We start from the raw sequence: 11,310 nt of genomic DNA on the forward strand, positions 1-11,310 counted from the left end.
GCAGTACCAGTAACTGGTTCAAATGACCAGCTCTGTTAAGGAAAACATTTCAGTGACATGCACGCATCTGTAGTGGTGCTGGTGGTCTCAGAATAAAATTCATAATACCAAAGAATTTGAGTTGAAACTTCTTGCTGCTGATTATACATTCCGCCATGATTGTGCTTGTGCTGCTAGTGGGTACCCTGCCCGCCCTGGTGCCGGTGTCCGCTGATTACTTCCCCTTCATGAATGATTCGCTGTCGTGGGATAAGCGACTGGATGACCTCATGTCCCGTTTTACCCTGGATGACATGACCTTACAGATGGCGCGGGGTGGGTCGTTTCTCAACGGGCCAGCCCCGCCAATCCCACGGTTGGGCATCGGGCCATATGACTGGGACACGGAGTGCTTGCGTGGCGATGCTATGGCTGGGAACGCCACATCCTATCCTCAGGCTCTGGGTCTGGCTGCATCATTCAGGTACACATATCGAAATAATAAAAGACTATACTTGCCTAGTGTTGCTCTGAGTGTTGCCCAGTTCTAAGTGATGCTCAATTTGAGCTGATCAGAGGAATCACAAGAAGAAGACGTCAATGAGTATAAAAAAATATCGAGACTCATTTCATGCTATTATTTATACTCACTGGCGTCTTGTTGTAATTCCTCTGATCAGCTCAACTTGAGCAACACTCAGAATTGAGCAACACTCACAATTGAGCAACTCAGACTGCCCAGTCAGCAGTCAATCAGTCAGGACACAGGCAGTCAGTCAGTTTGTCAGTCAGACCATGGAGGAAGGAATGTACCAAAGGTATATCCATATAGTCAGACATTCAATATACAGTCAGTCATTTAGTCAGTCAGTTAGAGGGCGTGCAACATACTCATATAGCTAGGCAGGTCCTCTGTGTTCCTGCAAAAATTAAAAACAGCATTAATTTCGCAAAGGATTCAAAAATACATGTACTTCCCTTGTGTTTTGTGGGTTCCCCCAAAAAATGCTCTCAGGACTAAACTAAATTGTCTTCTCCCCATCGGCCACAAGAAATGTACGTAGAGGCTATTTTTGCTTTATTTCTTATACAGTTTTCTACGTGTCTTTGCTTTTAACTTTGAAATTTCAGTTAGTATGGAGAAATGCAAAATGTGTGCTTGGTGTGCTTGGGGGCTTGTTAAACCCCAGTTGCCCCTTTTACTTTCTATGGTCCACTGATATTATTTTTGGACCTGAAAGGGAATATACAACATTTGCAAACATCGAAAAATAAAACTGCCAAAATTTTACGAAATACCTTACTAGGATGTTGGAAAATGACAGTTTAAAGCATCCTGTAAAATTATGGCACCTGGTGTGAAGTCATTTTCAAGAAAATGGTATTTTTCTAAAAAATTCCAACAGTGGTCGGCCGACCACCGTTGGAAAAACCTAACTATTTGTCAACTACTGCTCCAAATTTACCATTTTTTTTCAGTCGAAATTTTGTTTGGTATTGGTTACATGTTCATGAACGGGTGCAGGCCAGCCAGACTGGTTCCCTTACCTTACAATTTTCCGGCATCTGTAAATTGATCCATTTTATATTTAGTGGAGTCAGGGAACCAGACTACTTGAACATTTTTGTTTTTCTTGGTTTTTCCAGCATTTTCGAACACAAAACTTTAAACATGTCAGTGTAACAATATTTGATCTATGATACTAACCCCTCAAATAGTTCATTTCTGAAATTTACAGCAAAAGCCAATGATGTATATTCCCTTTAATTTGTTCATCATGTAGTACGCAATTGCTTCACGATGTCGCCCAGGCAACAGGACAGGAAGTTCGAGCCAAGCACAACAACTTGACACAGCATGGTATCTACAAAACCCACGGTGGCCTGAGCTGTTTTAGTCCTGTCATCAACATCATGAGACATCCACTGTGGGGCCGCAACCAGGTAGGCTCCATTAGGGGGGGGGGGTGTTCACTTGTTCAATTTACTGAATTGTGATACTGATCTCCGAGATGAATGCAGCCCAGAATGTGGTGTCGAGTGCTGCCCTTAAGCCATCCCAGACCTGCCAGTCATTGAGGAGGTCGACATGCTGCCAACATTGGAAGAGCTCAGTAAAGCCATTGACTACCTCGCTGACTACCTCGAGGCCTTTGTGGCGGAGCTGGAAATCGGCTAGCTACAACACATGCATGAACTTGTCTGTATCTGCTGGGAGAAGGGCTATGTTCCTCAGGACATGCGTGATGCCATCATCGTCACCTTGTTTAAAAACAAGGGCGACTGAAGTGGCCGCAACAACTATCGCGGCATCTCACTCCTCGGCATAGCTCCGAAGGTCTTCACTCGTGTTGGTGTTAGCCTTAGCACGTCTTCAGAGCCTTGCTTCACACGTCTACCCAGAGTACTAAAGCCCGGCAGATCTACAATGGACGTGATCTTCTCCCTACGCCAGCTGCAGGAGTAGTGTCGAGAGCAGCTAAGACCATGCACTCTACACTTAATGCTTTCATCGATCTGACAAAGGCAATTGAACTAGTGAGCGGAAGCGGGTTCGTCATGCTGCTACAGAAGATATGGGCTGCCCTCAAGACTGATGAGCGTGATTACATGTACTTCCTTTCAAGATGACATGCACAGCATGGTCTGCTGCAATGGCGAATAATCTGGTCTTCTCAGTGAGCAGCGTTGTGAAGCAGGGCTGTGTTCTGGCACCGACACTCTCCGGCACATTCTTGGCTGGGGGGGGGGGGGGGGGGGTGCCAGACAAGTTGGACGTCCCCACCTCTGCTTCAAGAACATCTGCAAGAGAGACATGTCTAGCATAGACGTCCACAACTGGGAAAGCACAGCAGATGACCGGGCACACTGGAGACTTGCAGTTAGAGCAGGCGTGCAGAGGGCGGAGAACACACGGTACGTCAAGCTAGCAGAAGAGAGCCAGACGAAAGGAGAGGCCTGGTAGCCTCGGCTTGACCCCCATCACTATTCACCTGCAGCCACTGTGGAAGGGACTGCCACTCCAGAGTTGGTCTTTTTCAGCCACTCTACAAAGTGCTCTTCAAGGAACCGACTTCCGGTGTGCTATCTGCCAATATGAAAGGATGCCGACGGTCTTCAGAGTGATTTTTTTTTCTGATTTAATCATAGTCAGTTAACTGTAGCAAGTCTTTATAAATATAAAATTAACAAAATATTTTTAAACTTAACGCTTTTATCCTGTATCATACCGATATTATCGTCACTTTAATTTGTCCTTACACCTGTAACTGCGAATCTCAAAATTGGGAGCTTTTTATGTTTTGTTAAAATAAATTCCTTTTCGACTTTTTTTGACACTTCAATCCTATTACTGACATGTACTTCAACCTTGCAGGTTCTTGACTTTCCAAAGCCCAAATGATTTATCAGGTTTGCATCAGTGTAACTTAAGTCCTGAAATGTGTAATTTGCCACATAAAACGAAATTGCACGCCAGCTATGCTTGTCATTGTCAACCCTTTTTCTGGCAGTCCAAAACAAAATTGTCACACATAATGTCCAGACTTGCCTTATATAAAATTTGTTTCAATAGGAAACATACGGTGAGGATCCATTTCTCAGCGGGGAGATGGCCAGAGCTTTTGTGACCGGTTTACAAGGAAACGACTCCCGTTACGTCCTGGCCAACGCTGGCTGCAAACACTTCGATGCCTATGCAGGACCTGAAAACTACCCAGTGTCTAGACATTCATTCAATGCAGTGGTAAAGACCAGTAGCTTTACATTTATGCTTTTAAAAGATGAGTTAGAGTATATTGCCTGGATCTGTGCAACAATAATTTATGGGTGCAATGTGTGCTTAGTAGAGGGGTAAAGTAAAATGGGAGTGATGCAGATCAGCATCCAGACTCCAACCGGCCAAGTACATATAAATTCCCGTTCATAAATACCTTTTCGGTCAAAACATCTAAAAATTTCAGTCCAAAAGTCAAAACAAGTCAACATTTTTAATTTCCAACGATTTATTTCAACGATTTTACTTTATGCTTTTCGAGACACCCCAGTATATCCCTCTCGCGAGTACGTCGTAAACAACTCCTTACATGGAGATGGGCGCACGCGATGTGGCGCAGAACGCAGTTGTGCCGGTGTATTGTGAATTTAGGACTATGAAATACTGACTCACTGGTAGTATTGCGTATGCTTACGAGAGAATTGCGAACGTTCAACCATTAAAACGGTAACAGGCACCGGATTTCACAGGAGTCCAAATTTCATGTAACGCTGGAAAAGTGTTTCAGACCAGCCAGCCGTTCTTTATCAACCGTTTAAAACCGGCCACGTGACGGGCTCTCCACCAGTAGGAAAGGTACTGTATTAAGGTACCGTATTTACGAGTGTGGTTTAAAGAAGCTTCATCATGTATTCTTCCCAGGTATCTGACCGTGACCTCTTCATGACCTTTCTACCCCAGTTCCATGAGTGTGTCAAAGCTGGCAGCTACAGCATCATGTGCAGTTACAACAGGTACAAGTGGAACTGTTCATAATGTGATTAAAATGTGATTCAAATATATCCGGTTGCCTTGTTGTGTCTGAATGTAGATTTTGTTAAAGACAGGGTTTAAGGTTGATTCCCCTAAACATGAGCAATTATCCAAATTGTGCTGGAGTATACGTAACTCGCATAACCATCAATTTGAGCATTTTCCCTGGAAGTACACATAGTAGTTGTGCACAGTACACATTTTGGGCAAATATTGACAATGTAAAAGGAGCCAGATATTTCCCTGGTTGCTAATTGCATGCTGCGACATTTGTTCCTCTTCGTATTTATATATAGCATCAATGGAGTACCTGCCTGCGCGAACACACGATTTCTCCGCGACATCCTCCGCAACCAGTTTGGCTTCAAAGGCTACGTGGTCAGTGATGAGCTCGCTCTAGAATTTATTCTCACCAAACACCATTACACCAACTCCACCCTGGAGACGGCTGTGGTGGCCGTGAAAGCAGGTGTCAACCTCGAACTCTCCAACATCATAGACGTCGTGTATCTTAACATTACGGAGGCCGTGGAAAAACATTTGATTAGTTTGGACGACGTCTTTGCATTGGTGCGTCCGTTGTTCTACACCCGGATGAGGCTTGGGGAGTTTGACCCACCAGCCAGGAACCCTTACACCAAGCTGCGTGCCGAGGATGTAGTGGAAAGCATTGCACACCAGAATCTTGCCATAGAGGCTGCTGTCAAGAGCTTTGTCTTGCTGAAGAACAATGGCGTACTGCCATTGAAAAGTATTGGGAAGCTTGCGGTAAGATGCACACATTTCATGGCACTAGAGGTGTGGGGGTGGGAACCGGGTCATTTTCAGACTATACTGTAAGCAGGAATTGAAGCTTTACCAACCCTTTACCCTTCACCTTATGAAGTAAACTACATGTAGTATAAGTACCAAGGAGGCTATGATTTATGGGTATAAGTCTAAGTACTTGCACAAAGAAATTAGTTTAAATTGTCCAAGTAGGCCTATTTGCAGAAGGATACAATAATCTATCATCTGAGCCCGAGTCCTGCAACAATAGTTTTCTTCTTGATTATTACAAACCCTAATAATTGAAAGGCTGTATGTCCACCCACTCATACTCAATCAACACACCCTAGGCTTAGTTTGACTCGTAGAGTACACCTGGGGACTCAGAAAACAGACTCAACAGCAACACTGCCTGCCCCTACAGCAACCAATTTCAACTTAGTGACATTTATTATAAAAATTGTTTAACTTCTTTTAAAACTCTTTTTAAACAGTCTCTCCAATTGGCTAGCGACATTTTGGCTACTTGCATAGGATCTCGGATTTTTTTTCTCAGAAAATTTTGGGCAAAGTATTATCAAAATCTAGTAAATTTCGAACTACAGTACTCAATAGAGTACAATCTTGTTTGTTATTTCGATATAGGTTGTTGGGCCCTTTGGAAACGATTCCAGCCAGTTGTTCGGAGACTACGCTCCTGATTCCCTGCCTAAATATATTACCACACCTCTCCAAGGTTTGGAAAGTATCGCTGACATGACAAGCTTTGCGGTCGGTTGTGACAACCCCAAGTGTGCAGGATATAACCAGTCCAGTGTCGTGAATGCCGTTAGTGGTGCCGATTTTGTTGTTGTCTGTTTGGGTTCAGGTATGATGTGCACAAAGAATCATGAAGTCCAATGACCAAATATCTTTGCCATAGCAGGCAGGTACACGTGTGCCTATGGAAAGTAGCATCAGCCAGATGCAAACGGGGTCAGTTAATACAGTACAAGATGGGAATGTACAGTTACTCGAATAGTTTCTCAAAAGTGTGCAATCTTGGTTTCTGGCTAAATTTACTGCATGCATCATGAATTACTAAAAAAGGATCATAGGAAAGGAGTAGACACCAGTTGCTAAGTTCTTGCACAGTGGATTTTTATTTGCCATCAGGATATTTTCCTGTATTTGAAAAAGTTGAAGTTTTACCAGAAGTGATGAGTTGGTTCAAAATATTTACTGTATCAATAAGGTAAAGGCTTTCTTGATTGGACTTAATTGAGGCACGTCTATTTTGTGATTTAAGCTGTACTAATGATTTGCATGTACCATGCATGAACTGGTTTTGCACACTACCTACGTCGCAGGTATAATTTTCATCCGAATGCTCAAAGTCACAGAAACCTTAAGATACCTTAGGTGAGCAATTCAGACATTGGCATGTACAATGATGTATTTACTTATTAGATAATAACAATGTCTCAATCTCTTTTTGTTGTTCATACTTGATTTGTTAACATTCTTTAAACATTTTTGATATTGGGTTGTATGCAGGCACGTCCATTGAGAGCGAAGGTAGAGACAGGAGGAATCTTGACCTGCCAGGCCACCAACTGCAACTTCTTCAGGATGCTGTAAAAAGTGGTAAAAACTCACTGATTGTGCCTTTACCTTGAAAAATGTTAACTTCACACCTTTCCTTACTATTTTAATTTAAACTGCCCTTGAGTTAAACGTTTGACATTTGTTTTACAGAGGCATGACTTTGATAAGACATCAATGTTTATCAACCATTATACATATAGCTAGGTAACACAATCTGTAAAAACTTGTTTTGTTCTTTGTTAAATTAGAACAATAGGCTTATCTGTTTTGCCAAGATGGATATATACAAGGACTTAGGCGGTGTTGTAGTCAAGGCACTCTTTACACTCTTTGGTATCATGGTCCTCGATTGTGGAACACTAGTGATCCCATCATTAGAACACTGTCTTCCCTGGGGCGATTGAAATCTTTGTACAAGAGATTCATCCTGTCATTGTATGCAGCAAAGCTCCCATCCTGATTTTCCATTTGTATAGTTTCATCATGTCCATCTCGATTTTTTTTATACCGTTTTATGTTATAATAATATGATGGTTCCCCTTTTTTTCTCACCCTCTTTCTATTTATCTGTGGTCTGTCATGGGTTTGTAACTTTTTTTGTCTTCTTGTGAAACTTGTCCTTGTTTGTCTTCTTAATCTGCCCCCGCCCCCGCCCCCCCCCTCTCCACGGATTACTGTTAATGTCTGTGTTATTCGTATTTATGTACCATGCAGGCTGCAGTCTCTACAAGCTTATAGGCTTACTCGAACAGTCCCATACTCTTTTGCTTCTGCCTAATACCTAATTGTTCATTACTGCATGTCACTTTGTTGCTTACCAGGTTAAATATGCTTAGCTTAAGAACGTTTAATTTGTTGATTGATATGATTTTACACTTCTTATAATGTCACGAGCCATCCAGTCGCATCCCTCATCATCTGACAAACTCAAATTAACTATGACAAAGGCATTCTTCATCCCGTTACCTGTGACTGCACTCCTAGATTTACTTGTGATTTGCTTGTGTCTAGACTTGAAATGTACTTGTTGTCCATCACAAATACTTCGACTGCTGGACTTAAGAACATCGAATCCCCCATCCACAAAAAAGACAACACAAATAGGAAACCTACCATCAATTCCTTTCACAAACCACAGCTATTGGCAAGCCAGTTGTCTTGCTGCTCTTCACTGCCGGACCATTTGACATTTCCTGGGCCATCAACAACACCGCTGTCCCGGTGATTGTACAGTGCTTCTTTCCAGCCCAAGCTACTGGTGTGGCCATCAGGCACATGTTTACCAACTACCAGGGTACCAACCCAGCAGGAAGGCTTCCTTACACATGGCCAGCATCCATGGACCAGGTATACCAAAAATGAAAATTAAGTCTAACTTGACTTGCGACATAAGGTTAATCATGTTTTTTTTTTGTTTTCTACAGGAAAACTTCGTGTTGTAATGTCGATATGTGGGTTTATTGAATTCGAACATGGGTAAAAATTGCGAATTGCACAGGAATGTATATATGTGAATAGCTTGCGAATTGACTTTAGACAAAAGGAGCTGGAACTGACAAAATAACTAACTTGCCTTAACAAAATCACTCACTGAAACGTATTGTTACAGTGCTCTCTTCCTTGCCATGTTTGCAGGTACCCCCAATGACAAATTACTCCATGGTGAACCGCACCTATCGTTACTTCAGTGGAACACCATTCTACCAGTTTGGTTACGGACTCTCCTACACTAAGTTTCAGTACAGTCAGTTGGTTGTGAAACCATTCCACATCATGCCGTGTGATGACGTTTTTGTGAATGTGACTTTGAAAAACGTGGGCTCATACTCAGGGGATGAGGTAGGTATAGCCTATTCTTGGACCTATAACTTGGAAATGGATTGTGAAGGCCTACATGAGCTGTATACGGTGCTTCACTCGTATAGAGCTTTGTGTGTGGGACACATTGAATAACCAAACTGGTTTGCTCATACATGGTTAAACTTTAAAGTACGCAATTACCATTTTTAATCTAAATAAGCATCAACCCGTATTGACTTGAAGTGGTTGTAAGGATCGAGTACAGCAGTAATGCATTAGCGGATCCTGCCCAACTTTCTCTTTGTCAGCATGAGGGGTAGGCCTACTTGAACACAAGAGTTCATAATACCACCTACGCACTTGACACAAAAAAATGACTTTGGTGTTTTAATTATTTATGTGATGAATCTCAATGATATTGTGATATCTCTCTGCATATATGTTCCGACATGGTGCCTGATTCCTTGTTCTTTATTATTTATGGTCTTTTCATTACTTTTTTGAGGTTGTGCAAGTTTACATCAAATGGAGCAATGCCACTGTCCCTGTTCCTAAGATCCAGTTGGCAGCTTTCGAGCGCATCAACACTGCCTTCCTCCAGACTGTCTCAGTCATCCTATCTATTCCGGCCCGCGTGAGAGCAGCCTACACTGACCGTTTGGTCCTTCAACCGGGAGATTTCACCGTCTTTGCCGGTGGTCAGCAGCCTGGCCCAAGCATTGGTGGACAGCTGAACTCCAATGTGATGACCGGAAGCTTCCAAGTGGACGGGTCAGAGACATACCTCGCAAGATGCCCAAAGTAGATCCAGACACAGGACAGCAACTGTGTATGACTAAAACACTGCTCTATCAAAAAACAACAACAATAAAAAGCCCAAATCAGAAACTGTGTTTCCCATACATTAAAAGTACTCTTGCAGTGGAGCTCATTAGTTTGATTTCAACAGGGTTGTTTGCCCTGTTACTACATGATTTACAGTGTTATTTTAGTTCACAGATTTATTGCTTTTCTTTTTTCTTCCAATTTCCAGTAAATAATGGTTAAAGCCCTCTTAAATTCCTGTTTTCAGCTTTTCCTCAAATTAAGATGCTAGTCTGTATGAGGATCGGACATTAAATTGTGCAGAGCCACACGAACAAACGTCTAGCATGCATTTTTTCCTAGCGTGCACATTTTATGCGACCCCGCGCGCCAGCCAGTCGGAGTCGACTTTAGAAATTGTGACGGACTTTTCGATCAGAAACATGGATTAAGCTGTTGATTGGTCAATTTGGCTGCCACGTTTTTGTAAAACAACAACGGATTATAGGGAGGACCCGGTAGAAGGCGCTCTTTGAATGGTCACAATCTGGATGTCAAGACGCAGTCTTGTTTTGCATTTCATCGCCGAAAGTGCACGAATATCAAAGACGCTTGCAATTCCCCAAAGCGCCTGTTCCGTAGACTACTAAGATGTAGAAAGACATAAACATTCTCCGTGTAAGTAGGCAAACTGCCTTATGATCATGACTTGAAACCTCTAATATTCACGCCACCATAGATGGTAATTATGCCACTTTCAGAGTTCTCAATGATCTTGGCTTTACATGTATATTGAAAACAATATTCTAGGATCTCGATTTCAATTCAACAGTTGCCGAGTCGTATTTTGAATTGAGCCAGAAATCAGCATCCGGACACGTTCTCATTCAGCGAATTACAGCTACGGGATGTCGCGCACTGAACTGAACCATTGAATAATAGCAGCCCCGCGCGCGCGCGTGTGCGTCATGTAAACGCTTGCGCACGTCACCCGTACACGGATTCGCCGAATTACAAACCAACTACTAACAGAAATTTCCAAATAATGCGTCACTGGACTCATCTTTGGAAATCACCTTCTTTCTTCCAAATGACAGCATGCCAGAAGGAATAATTTTACAGTGAGTTTAGTGCCATTGCTATCTTTTAACCAAGTAGGCTTTGTAACAACATTTTGGTCAGTTACTTTTTGGAAAGCGGCAAATGATCTACCTTTAAGGCTGTAGGTAAAATATGCCGTTGTCAAATAAACGAAAGAAAAGTTCTCCTAGGTCAGCTTCCTTATACAGTGTACTGATTTAAATGTGTTGATTTGTGATTTTGTGTTGATTTAATTAGTTAATACATTTTGAAAGTTTGTACAGGTATATTGCATTTTGATCCCATAAATGACGAGATTGTTCTGATGTTGATTCCTTTTATAAGCTTTCGTGACTCTCCGAACCATTAAGGCCTGCCACCACAATGATGGCGAATGAAATAATACAAACAAAAACATTTACGGTCTATCACGTTTCGCACGTATTCGCACGCAAATCCGCATATACCTTTCTAAAAATGCACGAGGAAGAGCACGTACCAGATGTTTTTCCTCTGGCAAGGAAGAAAATATTGCCAAATATAATGCCAGAGACATTTCAAACAGTAACCCCAACGCCATGCGATATGCCGTGACCACAGTACGTGCTCCAGTGCATGCATGCACATTCGTGTATTTCCGTATTGTCAGTTCAGTACAACTGTTCTGAAGACAAATTAGTTTTAATTAATTATGTATATATTTAAATTACATGTACTTATGTATGGCATGGATCCATTAAACCATGCCCCGTGATATGTTTTGA

At 42.2% G+C, this 11,310-nt stretch overlaps 1 protein-coding gene across 1 annotated transcript; it reads left to right on the forward strand.

Moving 5' to 3' along the window:
• The first annotated feature begins 72 nt into the window (after window positions 1-72).
• On the forward strand, window positions 73-10,500 carry LOC119741626 (probable beta-D-xylosidase 2). The gene is made up of 10 exons (XM_038217453.1): window positions 73-463; window positions 1,764-1,923; window positions 3,554-3,724; window positions 4,397-4,488; window positions 4,804-5,275; window positions 5,921-6,143; window positions 6,812-6,901; window positions 8,001-8,209; window positions 8,498-8,701; window positions 9,168-10,500. Exons 1-10 carry the CDS (start codon window positions 156-158, stop codon window positions 9,465-9,467), a joined length of 2,229 nt encoding a protein of 742 aa, XP_038073381.1. The 5' UTR covers window positions 73-155; the 3' UTR covers window positions 9,468-10,500.
• Window positions 10,501-11,310: the final 810 nt, after the last annotated feature.

Source organism: Patiria miniata, unplaced genomic scaffold (genome assembly GCF_015706575.1).
Source record: "Patiria miniata isolate m_02_andy unplaced genomic scaffold, ASM1570657v1 HiC_scaffold_5, whole genome shotgun sequence".
Taxonomy (NCBI): domain Eukaryota; kingdom Metazoa; phylum Echinodermata; class Asteroidea; order Valvatida; family Asterinidae; genus Patiria; species Patiria miniata.

Bases quoted from the DNA above. Each gene is read 5' to 3' on its own strand.
- LOC119741626 (XM_038217453.1), top strand. From the start codon at position 156: ATGATTGTGCTTGTGCTGCTAGTGGGTACCCTGCCCGCCCTGGTGCCG. The intron at 464-1,763 runs GTACACATATCG...TTCATCATGTAG, and splicing joins GGTCTGGCTGCATCATTCAG to TACGCAATTGCTTCACGATG. The intron at 3,725-4,396 runs GTAAAGACCAGT...TATTCTTCCCAG, and splicing joins GACATTCATTCAATGCAGTG to GTATCTGACCGTGACCTCTT.